This window comes from Salmo salar, chromosome ssa18 (genome assembly GCF_905237065.1).
Source record: "Salmo salar chromosome ssa18, Ssal_v3.1, whole genome shotgun sequence".
NCBI classification, from domain to species: domain Eukaryota; kingdom Metazoa; phylum Chordata; class Actinopteri; order Salmoniformes; family Salmonidae; genus Salmo; species Salmo salar.
In genome coordinates this window covers 20,733,302-20,754,325 of record NC_059459.1, presented here as the reverse complement: position 1 = coordinate 20,754,325, position 21,024 = coordinate 20,733,302, and the positions used below count along the sequence as shown (strand labels likewise).

The 21,024-nt window shown below is 41.9% G+C and overlaps 2 protein-coding genes across 18 annotated transcripts in view; one reads left to right on the top strand and one right to left on the bottom strand.

The window, feature by feature from the left end:
• The window catches only part of mgmt (O-6-methylguanine-DNA methyltransferase), a 36,552-nt gene extending 16,926 nt beyond the window's left edge, over positions 1-19,626 (top strand). For 3 of the 5 annotated variants that reach the window (XM_045700421.1, XM_045700420.1, XM_014154461.2), the window contains one exon: positions 596-1,776. In XM_045700421.1, coding sequence (XP_045556377.1) covers positions 596-724 — 129 coding nt within the window. In that variant the 3' untranslated portion in view covers positions 725-1,776. Of the gene's footprint in view, positions 1-595; positions 1,777-19,608 lie in introns of those variants that run through there. The other 2 variants (XM_014154463.2, XM_014154462.2) reach the window with 2 other exon arrangements.
• Positions 17,633-21,024, bottom strand: part of LOC106577027 (transcription factor COE3) — a 72,837-nt gene continuing 69,445 nt past the window's right edge. For 8 of the 13 annotated variants that reach the window (XM_014154675.2, XM_014154677.2, XM_014154679.2 and 5 more), the window contains exons 15-16: positions 20,833-21,000; positions 17,633-19,373 (exon numbers count right to left, since the gene is read on the bottom strand). In XM_014154675.2, coding sequence (XP_014010150.1) covers positions 19,342-19,373; positions 20,833-21,000 — 200 coding nt within the window. In that variant the 3' untranslated portion in view covers positions 17,633-19,341. The remainder of the gene's footprint in view (positions 19,374-20,832; positions 21,001-21,024) is intronic. The other 5 variants (XM_014154682.2, XM_014154684.2, XM_014154685.2 and 2 more) reach the window with 1 other exon arrangement.

The window sequence follows — 21,024 nt, the reverse complement described above, 5'->3', positions numbered from 1 at the left end:
ATCCTTCACCAGTCATTTAGTTTACAAAGAACTCCAGACCCCCTGGCAGTCATCTGCAACAAGAGTAAACGCACCATCGACTTCCTCTTTTTAATGATCACAGGGTTATCAGATCTTAATGTTGACACCCTCTCCATTGAATATTCATCCTGCTGGTGTTTTTGCCCATTAATTTTTGATTGCTGCTTTGCTTTATACTATTAAAGAGTCAAAAATCATTTATAACCAAAGACGGAGAGTTCACGTTCAATGTGGATCCGTTCAGGATCAAACCAGACACTTTTGACGTGGCTTTTTTACATGATCAAATGAAGGGAAAATGATGTAGATTCATGTTTTCATATATAGCAAATCAGGGATGCTTCAGTGGTTCTGTGTTATCAAAGCATCAACAATTATGCTACATTCACAGTGTCTGTCTGTGTCAACATGAGAATGCAGTCCCTGAATTGTCACGTCACTTGACTAAACATTGTTATGACGTGGATATATTATCTTCATAACTAGTGGTGTGAAACATAAGGAGAGGCTTGTTCAACCAATTGTACCCCCAATATTGCCAAAACATGCAATTTTATTCATCTCTCCACCTCAGGTGCCTCTTCTCATCCCCTGCCACCGCGTCATCTCCAGCAGTGGTCAGAGTGGGATGTACATGGGCGGCAAAGGTAACCATCTCAAACAATGGCTGCTCACCCACGAGAAGGTCAAAGAGGAAGACTGAAGCACAATGAAGTGATATAGTAAGACCAGTGTGGGATTATATTTTACAAAGCAGGGTTGACGTGTTATCCAGACAACTTCTATAACCATTCTGAAACCACTGTACTTCCTGAAACAGCTTTCTTTGTGTTATATGAGAGAACACCAACTGTTATTTCTGACTGTTTATCACCGTAAGCAAGCTAACTCCTTTATCCTGCTTTGTGAAATACAACAGGAAGCGAGATGCGATGTCAACAATGAACCACAGCTGAGGAAACCTGTGCATAGTTGCGTGACATGTGCACATGGGGCGGCTTCACAATTGAAATGTGTGTCAGCTGTGCCTTATTTAGAAAATGCTGTCTATAACCCAAGGGAGAGCTTTCATGTTTTCATTTTATATCTGCTTCTGTTCTGCTTTGTCCGACTGTCCAGTCTGTGTTCTAATTGAATTCATGTGAAAGAATAAAGTGGAGGTTTAAGGGAGTGGCGGTGTTCGGGGGGTTAGTTTAGAGGCCTCAGTCTACCCCCCCTAGTGGGCCCTCAGTTTTAGAACGGCGGTAACAACGCTTTCTGCATTCCGGCAGCACAGTGAAATAGATTCTAACTATACTGCAGCGGGACAAGATAAGACAATCACACCCATAAAGAACAACTATGTTTATGCCAATACTACTGCTCTTATGTTCTACTAATCATACTGTATAGTTAATGTTGGTCTGAAATTAGAAGGCACTAAAATAACTTTAACATTGAACATTAGGAATTACAAACATATGTTCCCATGGGTGCCAGTTTGGGTTGCCAGTTATTGTTGGAATGGTTTCTCTAAATAATTATTTCCCCAAAAATATGTCACTTGAATCGTTTTCCTCCCTATGCTAAATCACTCTTTGTACCTTTTCATTGGTTATTGTATTTCCTGCCAAGCGAATGCTTTGTTCAACATCCAGGAAAAAGGCTTGAAATTGTTTGTGATTCATTAGTTTTTCTTTATTTAAGATTCACCTACAACGACAGTGTTGAAATTTATTTTTATTTTTCATAAATACATTTGTTTCAAAAGCTTCATCTTGCATAACCAATTATTTGAAATGTTGTAGTTATACCGGAACAAACTGGAGATAGAGTTTGCAATAGATGTTATTGTGTTCAGTTAGCCATCTCAAATATGGCTGAAATTTGAAGCACCATTCAGAGAATAATATTAGAGCTTCTTTCTTGTAAAAATGATGATTTCCATTAGAGGGCAGTGTAGAACGGGAAACAGGCATACAAATTCAGCTTTCAATTCTTCAGTTGAACAATGGGATCAATTTCCAATTTGATGCCATTGAGATAAATTATATATTTTTCCTGACAGCGAGGTATATGAAAGCAGCCTGGTAAAGAGTGCATGGACATTTTTCTGTGAGGATTAGATTGACAGTCATTTTAGTCTATGCATAATATCATTTCTGCTTTTCTATTTTTGAAAACCAGTATCTCACTGACTTTTACTGATTAATCAATGTCTACTGAACTGTAGTACATTTTGAAGTAGCTTTGAATGCATCTCTGCCGTACTGTTGGACTCACTTACAGCACTCTGCCATCAGAGCACAATTCCAGCCTCGATGTTGAAGCAGGCAGGCAGAAGGCTGTAGACCGGCAGATGAAGAATGAGTTTCAGTGTGTGGTTTCACACAGGACTAATGATGCCTGTGGTGGCTACAGGCTACAGTCAGCCCGTAACCAAGGCTGCTGTGACACAGCCACCAGGGGATCATATTTAAAAGGAGCACACTCTGAAGTGCACTGTAAGCGCCCTCTTTGCTTGTGGCTAAGTCAAGTCTATGTAACAGGCTACACCACACAACAGAGGGGAGTAAAAGGTAAACGATACGTTCTATGTATTTAGTCAGAGAGACAGGCTGACAGATTAGCAGATGTGTGAGTAGTTTGGCCGATACAGTTCAGGGATCAGAGAAAAATGCAGTATGCACTTTGATAACTTATTAGTATCATGCATGTGCTAGTACTCTGTTTTAGTATCATCCTAGCCATGTGATTCAATGGAATTATAATGGAATTATGGACACCATTAAAAGCGTTTGAGACTAGTATTTTATTATCCGATCTGTTAATCTCTGTGAAACCGCACATTTTGTCCTAATATTTGCTTGTGTGTGTGTGTGTGCGTGTGTGCAGGCATGTGTGTGGGGGTAAAGTGGATGATATTGAGTCTGACTTCATAAATCACCCAGACACTGATAAACTCCCCATACACCCACACACCGCTAATGGGCAACCCTTAAGGAGTGTGGGTGTCTCGTGCAGCGTTTGATTCAACATTTATTAACGCCCTCACACACACACGTGCACACACACACACACTCAAAAGAGCTTCTGGAGGACCGAGGAAAGGGTCGGTGGCATTCACATCGTTATTACAAGGATGTGACCAAGTCAGGCTGAATTAATCATTGCTGATACTGTTAAGATGTATTTTGGCTTCTGTAACAATATTTCGCACCATTTCCATTTCATAAGTTATATGCTGTCTCTAATGTAACTCCCTACTTCCCATCTCATATCCTGCCATCCCTCCTCATAACACAGTAATTGTCTGCCCCCACATCAAATACAGACACTCTGTGCTCCAACCTCACACAGTCGACCATAGTTACTCCCTATACTAATCCATCACATACCAGTGCAGTCACAACTCACGTCGGCAATTTCTATTAAAGTCCTTCTCTGCTTACCTATCATGCAATATGTACATCAGTCCAGCAGCCTCATTTTATACGGTAATGTAGGCTTACACATATCGTTTGGTTGTGTATTCTAGTGCCTCAACATGTTAGTAGAACTAGAACCCAGCACCCAGCAAGAGGCAGTATAATGCCTTTGTGATTCCAGAGTATTACACATGCAGATAAGCATTGACCAACAGACCGATATTATACTGGGCTCCACTGCCCTATCATGTTCCCTCCCCCTCTGTCATAATGCTTCTCTGAGGCCCTGACACCAAGGCACCATGCAGCCAGACCAGCTTCCACAGCTGCTGCTACAGCAGTCTAATACACTGCGGACGTAGCTAGGCTGGGGCAAGGCCATGCAGATGTGGTCTGAGTTTGGCAGTGGGCACATTGTATCATCTGCAATGTCACACATAATGTTAACCCTTACGGAACAACCACATGATTTCACATGTGAAAATGTCCATGTTTTGCACATGTAAAGTTTTACTTCGCATGTGAAATCATGTGGTTTTGGAACACTTAACATGTGATGATATTTCACGAGATTTCACAGGTGATGCCCTCTTCATCTGTATTCCTACACTGTACACTGTTAAAGTAAATCTCAGCTTTGTTAAAAAATACACTCAAGAAAAACAATTATATTTATCATAGTGATTCAGGAGTAACATTAAAACAAAACAATATGCCCCACCAACATTAGACAACTTTACAGAAAACCCTCACATTACTGAAATAAGTAAATTAAAGCAATGATGGGAGAATAGTTAGATTAGCTGATAACTGAAATTGCAGTGCAGAGGGCAACCTGTTGCTAAGGGCAGATATGTATTATAGGTATTGAATCTGTAGGGGACTTCAGTGAGCGCTACATACTTTGTGGCGCAGCAGAAAGATCAGCATACCTTAAATCCAGAGGTTGTGAGTTCAAGTCCCAGGTCGGATCATATTGAAAAGTCAGCACTAAGTGATCATGTTGAATAAAGATATTTACACTATTTTAGCTTAACAGTGTACCACTTACCTTAAAACACCCGTACCATTTACTTACTTCCCTTACAAAAGTTTCATGAGAACAACTGACCTCACGTGTCTCTTGTTTGTGAAAACAGCTATTTCACATGTGAAAATGTGATTTTCGCATTTTCACATATTATGTGAAATAGCTGTTTTCACATGTTGTGCTGAAATGTTCATGTGAAAACAAGAGACACATGTGAGGTCAGTTGTTCTCATGTGAAACCATATGTTCACATGTATGAAATGTTGAGCTCACAACCTGTTCACATGTGAGTAGGATAAAAGGTTTTTACCTCTCATGTGAATTGCAGATTTACATGTGAAAAACTTTCATGTGAAAACCTAACTCACGTGGAATTGCAGTTTCACATGTGAAAACACTCAAATATTGTCACGTGTAGTATATGGACACCTGCTCGTCGAACATCTCATTCCAAAATCATGGATATTAAAATGGAGTTGGTCCGCCTTTGCTGCTATAACAGCCTCCACTCTTCTGGGAAGGCTTTCCATTAGATGTTGGAACATTGCTGTGGTGACATGCTTCCTTTCAGCCGCAAGAGCATTAGTAAGGTTGGGCGATTAGGCCTGGTTCGCAGTCGGTGTTACAATTAGGGCTGTGGCGGTCACGAAATTTCGTCAGCCGGTGATTGTGAAGCAAATAACTGCCGTTCTCACGGTATTTGACCGTTAATTAACATAAACACATTTAGCATGTCCTGGCTTCCACAGCCTACAAGCCACTGATGCAGACCTTTGTAACATCTACATTTTAAAAAGTCTAATATATCTATGTTGTATAGCCTACACATTCACAATAAATCCATTATTTATTTTAGACAAGTCTAAAGAAGCATGATATGAAGAAAATGTAGTCTATTTCAGAAGAAATATGTTAGCTCCTGAAGTGGCTATATCAAATGGCTGTGGGCTACACTAGTTCATTTAGCAGACAAGATTTGCTTAGTATTCCGTGGCATTATTCTATATTATTTTATAGTATGAAGAAAACAATTGAACAAAGCTGAATAAAATATAAACATTTTCTCCAAACGATTTGCACATTCTATTCTGTGTTGAGCGGTTAACAAAGACATAGGTACCCCCTATAAAGTTAATTTAGAGTTATTAATGTAACTTTAGTTGTTCTACAAACTTTGGACTATGTTTTGTTTTGATTTTTAATAGATTGTAAGGCTGCATGATGAGACTCTGATGATGATTTTAAAATAGTTGCTTAAAAGGCATGAGCTCTGCTTTGTTTTTTTTGCGCAGGCTGTACACATTTCAATAGTCTCTCATTCACAATTTGACAAGCACTTGATAATTGCTCGAATTTCACAGCAGCATCCCATTTGTGTCGATAATGCACCCTAAAAAAATGCATGCCTTTTGCGGCCCGAAGCGCCTCTCACTCACCTGGCTCTCCATCACATGATCGGGTCTTTCTCACAGGCTACAAGTGAAGACAGACACATCAGGGAAACAACTGCATGCGTCCTTATCCAATTTTGAGGTGCATATCGAAGATATTGGAAGAGCTGTCCACATTTACTTTTTGTCAGCCAACAAGATGAGTAGGCCTAACGAACAGCAAAAGCACTAGCCTATGTAAATCTATTATCACCATAGTACAAAGGTCTATCTATTCTATTCTCTGCAGTAAATAAATATTCCAAACATAGTCTGGGACAGTTGTGGGATGCAATAGATCCCAAGTTAATACAGCCACTAGCATCAAAAAAACACTTTTTTGCACAATGTGGCTGACAACCTATCTGAACGTTTAGCTTAAAATGTTGACAAACTGTTAGGCTATTTCTTCACATTATAAGCGCAGCAATACACACATGGCAGTAGGCTATAATCGCAAATGTTGCATTAGCTGGAAAACACCATTATCAAAAGTGACCGCAAATGTGATTACTCATGTAATGCTTTTATTATAAAGGTGCATTTTATGGTGAAAGTTATCTTCCCCAAACTTGAACCTCACATGCTGCTTATGTATGTCAGTTAGGCTCTACACCCGTTATAAAGTGGATTAATGTCCTTAATTTTAAGTAGTTATTTGGCCACTTTAGTTGTGATACAAACCTTATCAAAACCTATAGGCCCATGGGCTAGACTACATGAGGTGTGCCACTATGATTTGAAAAAGTCGAAGGGAAAAAAAGCAGTTTCTTAAGCTGGACATTATTCACAAGTAATAATACATCATTCACAAGTGATAGGCTACTATTGTCACCCATCAGACTATTCTTGATTTAATCTTGTCTTTACATATACTAAATAATATATGTGTGACATTTGTTTTGATTTAGAATGGACCATTATCATGCACCTGTCTCGATACGAGGCAGCGGAAAACATACATGTCATCTATGTACTTAAGTAACGAATGGAGGACGCTTTTCCTGTCATGCCAGCCAGGTAGGCTATACTCCTGTTGTAAAGATAAACAATGTACTTAATATTATGAAAGTTGAGAAATAAATATAGTAGGCCTAGTCTATAGAAAGCTGATGGGATCCTCTTTTTAGTGGAGACCATCACTCTGTTTTCTCGCGCAATTCCATAGCCTATAGAAATGTTGCGCAACATGAGCTCCTGGGCACTCATGAAGTGTTTGATTAGATATTCGAAACATTTGCATTGATGTCAGAGTGATTAGAGGGACAATAGAGTGCTGAGTACCAGGCAGTTAGCAAGTTTGGTAGGCCACTAATGACCATCTGCATCATCAGAACTTGGAGAAGCGTAATTACATGACTAAACGGTCACGTGGAATTTGACTGCCTTCATGACTCGTAACCACCGGTGTGGTGGTAATACGCAGCAGACCTAGTTCCAATTCATCCCAAAGGTGTTCGATGGGGTTGAGGTCAGGGCTCTGTGCAGGCCAGTCAAGTTCTTCCACACTGATCTCGGCCATTGAAACCCATTTAATGACACTCCCGACAAACAGTTCTTGTGCGGACGTTGCTTGCAGAGGCAGTTTGGAACTCGGTAATGAGTATTGCGACCGAGGACAGACAATTTTTACGCGCTTCAGCACTCGGTTGTTCCGATCTGTGAGCTTGCGTGACCTACCACTTCGCGGCTGAGCCGTTGTTGCTCCTAAACTTTTGCCACTTCACAATAACAGCACTTACAGTTGACCGGGGCAGCTCTAGCAGGGCCAGAATTTTACGAACTGAGTTGTTGGAAAGGTGGCATCCAATGACGGTGCCACGTTGAAAATCACTGACTTCTTCAATAAGGCTATTCTACTGCCAATGTATGTCTATGGAGATTACATGGCTGTGTGCTGCCAGCAACGGGTGTGGCTGAAATAGCCAAATCCACTAATTTGAAGGGGTGTCCACATACTTTTGTATATATAGTGTATCACATGCTGAAATGTTGCATCCCCATGTTGTCACATTTATTTCACAGGAGATCATGTTGTCACATGGGCTCAAATGTTTTCACGTGTAGTTTCATGTTATCATTAACTTCACATAAGATCACAAAAAAATGTCCATAAGGGAATCTCCAAAAGGTAGCATATAGTCCAGAACACTCAGACTTGTGTTTGTGTGTGAGTGTCCGTGTGAACTTGTGAACGTGTGTGGTGCTGTATGCACTGCAGGGAGAGACATGGGCTGAGTGTGACTGAGTGTGTGTATTCCTTCACGTATTATTAACCTATGACTACAGCCTAGTTTTTAGAGAGTGGGAACCAGAGTGTCTTAGAAAGTGCAGGTCTAGCCTTGTTCTGTTGACGAAGGGGCGCACTTCAGAGGCTCCAGGACCCCCTGGCACCAGTCTCCCCAGTCCCCCAGACAGACTGGGAGCATCTGGGCTCCGTCAGCACCTCTGGCCCCCGCAGACTTTCGATCTATATGACGAGTCTGGGACAGGAGTGGACTGGATCAGGGGGAGGGAAAATAAGAGCCTTGGTGCCAAATACTGTCTGCAGTCTTGTGAGAAATACACTTTACCTATTAGAAGTTCTGTATGACTCAAGAAGATGCACTGTAGATATTGACCAATGTCTAGTGTCTTGTTTTTCTGTAATTCTATCAGTTTAATTATATTTTAAATTGGAGTGGGGGTATCTATGGCGTCTGGATGTAGTATACACGTCTGTCTGAATGTAGAGGTAGTCAATAACATTAGTGTATACAGTATTTATACTGTGTTGTAAAGTGTGTTACAAATTGGATTCCATGTTCATACAAATACTCATGCAGGTCTACTGTATGTCTCAAGCTCTGGACTCATCCAGAGATAATTGTTGATCAGTTATATGTGTTTGATTGGTGGAGCTGGTGTTTCCTCTTCCAGGAAAGCTTTCACTGACTAGTCATGATTAATTATTATCCATTGATAAGAAATACACCGGGCCCAATCAAACATGACAGCATGTGACAACTCAGTATCTTGAAAATGTTTGAGATATTTTATTTAAAATAATATAGATGTGATTATTTTATTATGATTGATGATTTATAATTAAGTCAACCTGCCATGGCACTACAAAAGCCTGTGGGTTGGAATTGGATCTGACACATACACAGCTCTGCGTGTTAGGTCATTTGTTGACGAAGGGCCAAATTCATTTATGGAACAGCAGTATTGGCAGGCCTGGACACTCTGCTAAAAAGCAACGATAATCACAGAGGTTTGGCGCGGTGTTGACGTTTATTGTCATGAATCTTGTCCTGGAGGCAAAACTGAGGAATTTCTCCTTAGATAGGCCAGCTGCGAAGGGAAAATTGGCTATAGTGTAAAAATGTATGGATTTTTTTTGTTGCTGCTTTTTTCAGGTTAGGTTTAAAATCAGATTTTACGCTAGCTGGTGACCACGAAAGCCTCCAGAACAAGATTCATGATGAAAAACGCTAACCTGCATGTGACAAGGACTCTTCAGGAAAGGCCCTTACAACGCAGGCTTTTGTTGGCCATCGCTCCGTTAGGTGGAGGCTAGAGGGAGACGTCTTCATAAGGCCATGAAGGATCGTTTTTTCTGTAGCGTGTAGACAATTTATGAGACATGTTCTTTTAGAGGATGTAAATTATAATGTTTTTACAGTGCCCTAGTTTTCTTGGGTGAATGGGGGGGGGGATTACATACTGGGTGCTGAGAAAGGTTTTAAGGCTGAACAGTACGATACAGGTAAGGGTCCAGGCACATCCTCTGGGGAGTTCAGGGATATAGGGTAAGAGTATTTTAACAATTTTGGAACTTCATATCGGTTGATAGAGGACCCTGTCTCAAGCTTCCTAATCACTGTTCAGGTTTCTTTAAAACACACTGTTAATGATCCTCATTGACAGTCAAACTGGTGCTGTCACCCCCCTAGGATGTACAGCTCTCAGACCCTGCCTGTTTATCACAGTGTCTCCCACTCAGTGTCGACTGTAAGACCATGGCTGGCAGACAGTTAGTGGTTTGTACAGCGGTTCTGACTGAAAATGGCACGCTTCCTGTTGCTTTGCAGCTGCCAGTTCTGCTACTTCCATTACTTTCTATAATATGCAGATGTTGTAACAACATTCCCAGACAAGGGGACTACAAGAACTGTGTGATTCATACAATGTTTCAGAGGCACGTCAATTTCTGAAGTGGCACAATTAAAGGGAGAAATACTGTACCAGGTTTTTCACAGGCGCTGAAATGTGGGTTTTTTTTTCTATGAGTGCTGTTTCATAAGGGTTCAGAAATCCACCCAATTTTTACAGCTCTTTTCCTGAGTTGAGCTGTTCTGTGAGTCTTTGTGTGGCAAACCTGTCGCGACCCTCAGCGGATATGGAAATGGGGGTAAGGTTTTATGGGCCAAAAGGAATGGACACAGTCAAGCTCAGGGGGCATGAATATTGGATGTTATTTCTGGTCTCTTTTTATGTAATCCATTGCCAATACATTATTAATAGATGATATCATATCCAGAACTAGTGGACAAAGCACTACTGAGGGGTACTATGAAGGGAGTTCTATGTGTCAGAGTATGGCATAAAAATGCAGTTGAAGTGATATTATTTTATCACTGTCGTCTCTCACTTTCTGACCTGGGTTTCTGTACTATGACTGTTCTTGGTTGAGTGTGCTTTATGGAAGACAAATATAGTAAATCCTGCATATGTGGGTCTGTAATACACTAGATCATTAATATAGTATCAAATGACACCCAAATACAAGTTTAATGGATTTTTTACCATTAGGATACTTTGCTATTCCACACTGAATGAAGTAGATATATTTCTGCTGACCTAACTTTATCTATTTTTTCAAGTAGACTGGATTGCAGATAGACAGACCAATGGTCACCCATGTGAACACATGATTTTATGTAAAGTTAATGTGATAACATGACAACATGTGAAGCAACATGTAAAAACAACATGTGAAAACATGATCTTGTGAATTTTTTTACACCATGGGGATGCAACATTTCAACGTTTCTCAGAATGTTGTGCCATGGTACACTGGAGGTTTGTGTCTAGTTGCGGTGAAAATACAATAAATCTACAACCAGTTACTGTGTTTTAACACCTAAATGAAGGTGTTAATGTTAAAGGAGAGTATGCTGCTGTATGTTGATTAGTCGCGACTCAGCCTCACTTAGGATTTTAACTCACAATCTCTTGGTTGTTAGCTACCTGAAGTTCCTCCTGCGCCCCCATGTCTGTACATTTATTGCCAAGAATATGTTTCTGCACTTTGCCCGAAAGCTACAGTAAAAATAAAGTAAATATATACGATAACTTGAAGGTGTTATTTTTATAGAATGACAGTATGCTGCTGTATTCTGATTTCAATTACTGTACAATCTTCTAAAATGTTGCGCTGTGACCACACTTGGGACTCAGCCTTACCTGGGATTTGAACTCACAACCTCTTATCAACCTGAAATTCCCTGCTATAGTAACAGATTGTAAAAGAGATATGGCCACAGAGTTATTGGCAAGAATGCATTTCTGCACTATGCTGAAAGCTGCCCAGAATCAAGTAAATAATTGTACAATTATCACCACCAGCGTAACACCAACGTAAAACTAACAGTGCTCAAAGACACTTGATGAGCAGTGGTATTCAAACTTTTTCAGCGGGGACCTGTCACGTCTACTCCCACTCCCGCTCTCCGGCTCTCGACATCGCCGGTCTACTAACCACCGGTCCTGGCAACCCATCATTACGCATACCTGGCAAACTTCACAGAGAGCTCCAAGGTTGCCACGGTCATTTCCCTGCTGACCGGACGGGCATCGGAGTGGGGTACAACCACCTGGGAGAGAAGAGAAGAGGAGCTGGGTTTGTATGAGAGGTTCCTGGCATTGTTCAGGACAGTCTTCGATCATCCTCCAGAGGGTAGAAAGGGAGGAGAGCTACTTTTCCAGCTCCGGCAGGATGGCCAAACTGCTGCTCAGTGCGCCCTCACCTTTCACACTGGCAGCCTGAGGTGGATGGATTGAGCCGGCGCTCTGTACTCTATTCCACAGTGGTGTGCGCGAGGAGGTCCAGATGGAGTTGGCATGACGGGATGACAACGTATCCTTGGAGGCTCTCATCTCGATGACCATCCATCTGGATAACCTTCTTTGGGAGCGCCGGTGTCCACCTCGCCACTCGCCTCCCTCCTTTGGCTGTCCCGAGGCAGAGCCTGAACCCATGGAGGTAGGGGCCACACACCTCTCCGTGACAGAGCAACGTCGCCAGAGACAGCTGGGGCTCTGTCTCTATTGCGGCCAGGAGGAGCACCAGCTTCAGCGGTGTCCGGTGCGCCCTAACCCAGGGTCCACTAGAGCAGAGGGACAGCCCAGTGACCTTACATCTCCAAGGGTAGGCGTGAGTATTCCATTATCATCGTTTTCCGCCAAACCCTTTATGGTTCCTATTTCACTGGCTGGCTGTCCCTCAAGTGTGGTCTCTACAGCTCTAGTGGACTCTGGTGCCGCTGGGAACTTAATCGACCAGGCCCTCGCCTCCTCCTTGAACTTAACTTCATACCCTGCTCTTCTCTCCTTTTCCTGTCCATGACTTAGATATGCGACCATTGGCACAATTACGAGCATCACCGCACCACTCACCCTCACTGTGGGACCCATACACCAGGAAAGCCTCCCCTTCATCACCACCATACCCGTACACAAGGTAATCCTCCAACTTCCATGGCTCCAGCGTCACAACGCCACCATATCATGGTCGAGCATGAAAATCACCACCTGGAACCGGGCTTTCGGAGGACCTGCTTCCCCATACCCTGTGGTTCCACGCCGGTTGAGAGTCCTGTAAGTGCCCACCAGCCCATCAATCGGTCCTCCCGTATCGTTGGCCCCGTGTTTTGGGACATAGATATGGACATCCACCAGGCTCTGGAGATTGAACCCGCTCCTGCCACCTGCCCTCCAGAACGCATCTACGTCCCCACGGGGGTGAGAGATCGGCTGTTGACCTGGGCACATACATCCCTTGCCGCTGGACACCCAGGTATCACCCGCACCATCCAATCCCTCTCCAAGAATTACTGGTGGCCCAGCTTGGCGCAGCACGTCGCCCACTATGTCAACTCATGCTCCATATGTACCTAATCAAAATCTCCCCGGCATGCTCCAGCAGGGAAACTCCTTCCCGTGCCTCAGCAGCCTCGGTCCCATCTGTCCATAGATTTTGTTACTGATCTTCCCCTGTCTGATGGTTTCACCACTGTTATGGTTGTTGTGGACAGATTTTCCGAATTTTATCCCCCTCTCTGGTCTCCCTACCGTTCTCCAGGTCGCTGAGGCACTGTTACAGCAGGTCTTCCGACAGTGACTAGACAACAGAATCGATAATAGACAGAAGCAGCAGCCTATGTGGCATTGTGGTGTGTGCGTAGGTGTGTGTTGGGATGTCAGTGAAAGTACTGCATGTGTGTATGCAGGGTCAGTGGAAGAGACTTAATGCAAAAAAGGGTCAACTCAGGTAGTAATTTGATTAGCTATTTAGCAGTCTTGTTTAGTAGTCATGGCTTGAGGGTAGAAGCTGTTCAGGGTTCTGTTGGTTCCAGACTTGGTGCACTGGTACCGCTTGCCTTGCGGTAGCAGAGAGAATAGTCTATGGCTTGGGTAGCTGGAGTCTTTGACAATATCGTCTGACACCGCCTGGTATAGAGGTCTTGGATGGCAGGGAGCTTGGCTCCAGTGATGTACTGGGCCGTACTCACCGCCCTCTGTAACACCTTGCAGTCGCATGCTTTGCAGTTGCTGTACCAAGTGGTGATGCAACCAGTCAATATGCTCTCAATGGTGCAGCTGTACAACTTTTTGAGGCTCTGAGGGCCAATGCCAAATCTTTTCAGCCTCCTGAGGGGGAAGAGGCACTGATGTGCCCTCTTCACAACTGTATGTGTGGGCCATGTTAATCCCTTAGTGATGTGGACACCGACGAACTTGAAGCTCTCAATCCGCTCCGCTGTGGCCCCATCGACGTGGATGGGAGGCGTGCTCGCCACACTCTGTTTCCTGTAGTCCACAATCAGCTCCTTTGAATACCACTGACATAGGGTATAGAGTACCAGTCCACACACACCAACACAGTCATGAAAAAGGTACGACAATGCCTTAGGAGGCTGAAAATATTTGGCTGCACCATTGAGAGCATCTTGACTGGCTGCATCAATGGTTGGTATGGCAACTGCTTGGCATCTGACCACAAGACGCTACAGAGGGTAGTGCGTATGGCCCGGTACATCACTGGGGCCGAGCTCCCTGCCATCCAAGACCTCTATACCAGGCGGTGTAAAAGAAAAATTGTCTAAAGACTCCAGCCACCCAAGTCATAGACTGTTCTCTCTGCTGTTGAATGGCAAGCAGTACCGATGCACCAAGTCTGGAACCAACAGGACCTTTAACAGCTTCTACCCTCAAGCCATAAACTGCTAAATAGTTAACCAAATAGCTACCCAGACTATCTGCATTGACCCTTTTTGCTCATTACATACGCTGCTGCTGTTTATTATCTATCATGTTGCCTAGTCACTTTACCCCGACCTAAATGTACATATCTACCTCAATTACCTAGTACCCCTGCACATGGACTCGGTACTGGTACCCTGTGTATATAGCCAAGGTACTGTTACTCATTGTGTATTTATTCCTCATGTTATTATCTTTCAAGAATTTTTCAATTGTTCTCTGCGTTTTTGGGAAGAGCCTGTAAGTAAGCATTTCACTGTTAGTCTACACCTGTTGTTTACGAAGCATGTGACAAATACAATTTAATTGATTGATTGATAGAATAATACTGTGAACTTGTGAAAATGATGATAATGCCCTTTTAGTGTAAGAGCTGTTTGAAAAGGCCGCCTGAAATTTCAGCCTGTTTTGGTATGATGGAGTTTTTTGGCCTGCCTGGTGACATCACCAGGTGGTAAATTAATGAATAGACCAATAACAGTTTTCCCCGCCCAACTCCAACCACTCCCAGGAAAATTCTTGCTTGAGAAATGTATCTTTGCTAAGAAGCTGTTTTTGTTTCTTTTTGACCATATTAATTGAAAACAATCACAGTAAGATAAAAACAGCTGCATTGGACCTTTTAATTTTACTTCTGAATCACAATGATAAATACTAGTTTTTCTTGAGTGTATTTTTTTTACAAAACTGAGATTTAGTTTGAAATCAAAGTGTAGGAATACAGGTGAAATCAGTCATTGACATATACATGGTGGCGTAGCAGGAAGAATGCTGGAATTCCATGAACCAAGAGGTTGTGAGTTCAAATCCCAGGTTGAATAATAATTACTGTATAAATGAACATCTTGATATTGTACACATGAGGCTACAAAGCCATTACATCAGTACCCCTGAAAGTGAACATATAAGCACCTGAATATGTGTAAGGTAATATTCTCTTTTAAGGTCAGTTTGAATTGTTTTTCCTCATGGGAAACTGTGGATTGATAAAGACCGAACAAAACCCCTTTTCTGAATGCTTGTCCTCCATGGCCTCAATGAAGGTTTCATTCCTTTATATCGTCCAGCCCAATTCCCAGCATGCACAGCCATTGTGACTCTTTCAACTGGATCTCTCCATTGACTGGCTCATTGTCCAGGCAGGCTTTTGTGTGGCACTATCACTGGAGTGCAATCTTTCACCTGAACACTATAGGAACATTGCAGTGATATGGCCAGGTATAGCATCTGAGGCAACCGCATCTGAGAGGAATGGTAGAGACAAAATATCTTGAACAACAGGAGCTGTGTCAGTAGTAGCAAATAAAATAGTCAGTTCATAAACATTGGATAGATATATTCAACGTTACCTTCTTATTTGTGTAATGAAGAGGGGGTATTTTAAAAGGTAACAATATGTGAGCTGTTAAGATTTCTCTCCTTTGACAGATAACCACTACTGAGGAAAGTCTTGATAAGAGTAGCAACATACTGTATGGATGTGGTGAGCCTTGGCCTCCTTTGATTGCATGACCTCTTGACCCCAGCCTGTGTTGGAGAGTGTGGGTGTCTGTCAGGCCCTGGTTATAGGGCGTTATTGACTCAGGATTTATAAATATTGAATGCACACATTAAGAGCATGGTGGAGGGCGGCCAGGCCATTAGAGTTCTCCAATAAAAAGGCTCTCACTATGATTGAGTGTTGTGGCTATGGACTGGCTTTTGGTACAGAGAGAGCCTGGTTTAATTTCCAAGCATTAGTATATTCCTGCTTGGCATTACTGGGCATGCACCAAAATGCTTGCTTACTATGTTTGTTATCCTACTATTAAAGGTCTCAGATGCACATTAAATCAATGTTCATTGATAGACATAGGTAAGGGATGGGCAACTGGCAGCCCGCGGCCCCCCTTTTGTAGGCCAGTCGGGGTCTCAACTTACTGTTGAGACTTAGAATAATAGAATACACAAGGTGCAATTTTGACCCATGAGCTACTGCGGCCCCTATGATGAGTTCCGTTTTTTTGAGGCCCCACCCCCATCAAAGTTGCCCATCCCAGACATACTGTAAATATAACACTTAATGTATGCTAAGACTAGAAATGAAAGCAAATGTTTATATGGAATAGATGGATTCAGTTTTTCCTTTAACTAGGTTTTTACATTTTTGAAGGGAAAAAAAAGGCCAGAAACAGATAATACTACATCAGGAAGCAGGTATGTGACTATTGTTATCAGACACGTCAGATTAACAAGGGAATCTTTTGACGCACACAGCGATTGCAGTTGAAAATTGTATCATTCTCTGGCGTATCTGACCTCATACTATCAGCATCACCTGCATTATCTTATGTGCCATGACATCTATGCATTTCCGCTGGCATAATAAGCTGTGATTCGCTGATTCCTGCTCAACTTGCATTCACTTAAACGTGATTATAGGGTGAGATGGTCATGGACACTGTTGCCTTGATGAGAAATTGACATTTTGTGACCTGGTCTCCAGGACCACTCAGAAAACCAGATAAGATGTTTAGTTGTTTTACAGGAGAGGCGCTATTCTTCCCCGTCGCTTCTCTATCTCTGTTTGACCCACTTGATGAGTATAGATTTCACAGGGCCCCCTTTCAGCGTTCAAACTATGAGTTTCAAAACAATACCAACCCCTTATAGACAAAGGATAACCTTGCTCTTTCAATGTATTGATTCTTTATTAACTAGGCGGCCTAATGCAATGAAATGAGGGATTTTAATGGAGCTCTTTAGGGTGCTTTGAATAAAAAAGCTCACGCCATTTATGAAAGGCTACAATGCATTTAACAGGCTATTTTAAAGCATGGCAGTAGAGAGCGATGCCGATATAAAGATCAATATGAATGTGCCTCAAAGTCAAATTGCTGTGTCAATAGAATAAAACAGAACTGCACAGAGATTTGTTGTTGACTATTTAGGGAAGATTAGAAATACGTTTTAAGTTTCTTATAAAACGTATTTCTAATCTTTCCCAAAAATGGTCAAAACAAATCTGTGTGCAGTTCTGTTCTATTGGCCCAGCTTCCTGTTACAACCTGTTTCTGAATCTAAAAGGCTAGAAACTACCATGGAGAGAGTGGACATCCCTGGTTCTTACAGGGGCAATCCAAGCTTTCATGTACAAAAGTGTTCTGTATTATTTTATCATTGTCTTTTGCTGTCGTATTTCAGGTAAAGATAACAACTGAAGAAATCCACAGGCATTAGCAATTTTTTTTTTTTTACTGAAAATTTTAATAAAACATGACTTGTTCATTTCTGTTTCCATTCCAAATTTTGACATTTTGAATTTTTGTTCCCTGTAAACACATTTAAGCTATGTGGCAGAGTCATAAGTGGTGAGTAAAAGTGACTTGTATACATTCTACAAAACAGAAAGAAAATACTACCACAAATGGAGTCCCTTCCTCCAAGGTTGTCCCTCATGCACATTGTTTCTATTGTATCTTAACAACTATCATATGGGTCACAAACTATTTATTTGACAATACAACCAACAAAGTTTTCTCCAAAAATGGTCTGTATAGATAATTTAAAATCAATATAAAAATAAACAATGAAGTTTGACTTCCCTTTTAAAAAATGGACAGAGAGTCTTGACAGAGTAACAAAACTTTGAAGATACATGTGAAATATATGGACATTGCATTTTATCAAATACAAAAAAAACATGAAGGCAACAGTTCTTGGCTGAAATTCTGTGCTGCATCACTATTAAGGGCATGACAATTAATACATACATAATGAAAAGCAATATACAAAATATCAGAGATAAATACAATATTTATAGTTGATATGTTACAAAATTTCCCTCAAGTGAGCGCAAGTGTGTATTGGAACGGAAATATGACAATGAACTACTTTCCATTTTAGATGGAGTTTAATGTTGCTTTAAATGTTGTTGATCTAAAATAACATGGAAAAAAAGACAGATGCATAAATATTTAGCACAATTTTGGCAATATCACAATAGTCTACAAGTTTATAACCACATATAAAACACATAAGGGGATTTGGAGCTAGAAGGAAGAGGATGGCCCTCTTCAACAAGAAACAGACTTCACAGTAGCCTAGGAATGCATTAATATACAGTGCTAGCAAAAAGTCAAAATAAACGTGGCAAAACACACTTGCTTAAAAGGAAGCTCTAGCCAGGCGTTCTACGTACGCCAGTGTACTTGTTGAATCCAAGATCATTTTCACTTTCGAAGATGAATTTCTAGCTACAATAAATTACTCATTTAATTTAAGATGTATGAATGAAACATGACACAATCTTACCCACCCACCCAGCCCCACCCATTTACTTGCATTTGCTGTATTTTATGATTGATTTCTACATTATATATCTCATATATTTTCCAGTTGAAAATCTTAAACCTTCTTGGCCCCACTGTATTTTTTCACACATAAAAATACAAAAAAGTCACATTATAAAGACACACAATTGTGAATCTATTGAAAGAGAGTTAAAACAAAAAAACATTTTCTGAGGCAAACAAGTTCATAGGTAAATGTACATCAGTGTTTACATTAAAACCAAATGATGAGTCCACAGAGTTTCTTCCAGTATATGGTTCACTGGACAAAGCCCAAGTTCAACGCGATAGGTATGCAAAACGTACACTCCATCGTCCTTCGTCTTCTTCCAGGTTGATCAAATGGAAAAGAAATGAGCAAAAAAAAAGCTACAATTGTTGAGTTCCTAATGAAATGCTTTGTCCAAATGTCCAAATCTTAACTCTTGAAATAGTCTTTTAAAAGAAAATCCTGTTTTTATCTTCATTAAAAACAGAATAAGATGTTGACTATATCCTCAGTATTTTAGATTACGCCAGTGTCTTTGCTGTGTGATAAAGGTGTGTCCTGTATCGTGGTGAGAAGATTGGTGTTTGAGACGATGAAAGTGCATTTACATTGGAGGTACAACCAGACCGGACATAGCTGGAAAAGAGAGAGAGAGAAATTGTATTTAGCAAATTCACCCTTTCCAATGTATTCAATTGGATAAGCAAAACATTTAGCTATTTACATCTTGGAACTTTAAAACAGATGTTAATTTATGATGTTGTAAGTGAGACTGTGTGTATGTGTGCCTGTGTGATGCGTGCATATGTCTGAGTGCACACCTCTCTAACAGGACAGTTTTAAAAGCCTCCCTCTTGCTCTGACATTTCAGGCCCCAGCAGGGCAGCGTGGCTACGTGTGATATTCCTCCTGGTGTTGAGGTAATGGCAAACAGTGAACCAGACTCCTAGGAGAGACGGCCCTGCCGACCATGGAATAACAACACGGCCACTACCCACAATGCTGTGCTACAACCCCCACCCTCGTCACTTAAGGACTCAACTGACTCCCCTCAGGCTGATCTGACTCCCCTCAGACTCAGCTGACTCCCCTCAAATTCAGCTGACTCCCCTCAGACAGATCTGACTCCCCTCAGACTCAGCTGACTCCCCTCAGACTCAGCTGACTCCCCTCAGACTGATCTGACTCAGGTGACTCCCCTCAGACTGATCTCTCCCCTCAGACTCAGCTGACTCCGCTCAAATTCAGCTGACTCCCCTCAGACTGATCTGACTCCCCTCAGACTCAGCTGACTCCCCTCAGATTCAACTGACTCCCCTCAGACTCAGCTGACTCCCCTCAGACTGATCTGACTCCCCTAAGACTGATCTGACTCCCCTCAGACTCAACCATTCTCCATACTGAAGATGGAGCCACTGCATTACACTCCTATTTCCACAGTCTCTACACTACTCCTATTTCAAAATCATTATCCACAAGCTTAGACAGAGATCAAAGGTAGTTTCCATTATTTTACCCAGACCATCTGCTAGGATATCATTAGCAACTCTAGCTTATACAGAGAGTTAATATACTCAGTATTTCACACATTTTGAACAATTAGGGGGCTAGTAAAGTGCCAGGATGAAAAATCATTGAGTATTTGTAGTGTCATGGTTGGAATGCTTTTAAGTTTGCCAGCACAGATGATGGCAAGGCATTGCTCATTAATTTCTGCACAACATGTATTAATAAGTATGATCGTGTAGCAAGATGAACTTTAATTTCCCACTTCATTAAGCTCAATGTTATTCATCTTGGGGCGCACACTACGGCTAAGCTTGTTTTCAAAGCAATCATGTTGGTCATGACACACACAAAACCTAATAAACATAATTACTAAAACAATTCTGGGAAGGTGTTGTCCTTAGACCTTGGAATATATAATTTGCTATACTGGATGGGTTGTGTGTGTGGTGTGTTTGCATGTCTGCTTATGTGCGTGTGTGTGTGTGTGTGCCCTCATGCTTGCTTGTGTATTTGAATGTAACCTCAAAGGTGTAAATAATAAATTGTAGCCTGTTAAAATGCATATTTGTAATGATTAGTCCCTCACCAAACCGGACAGAGGCATGAGCCGCGGTATCTGCCCAGTAGTCCGAAGGGAAGGGATGAGGGGGTGAGGGGGGCTCACCTTGCAGTCCGTTGCCATTTGCGCTGGTGCAGGAAGGGGGTGGGGAGGCCTGGGGTCGGACCACAGGGGCGAAGGCGCTCTTTTGTTTAACTGCACACAAGATATGGGGGGCGG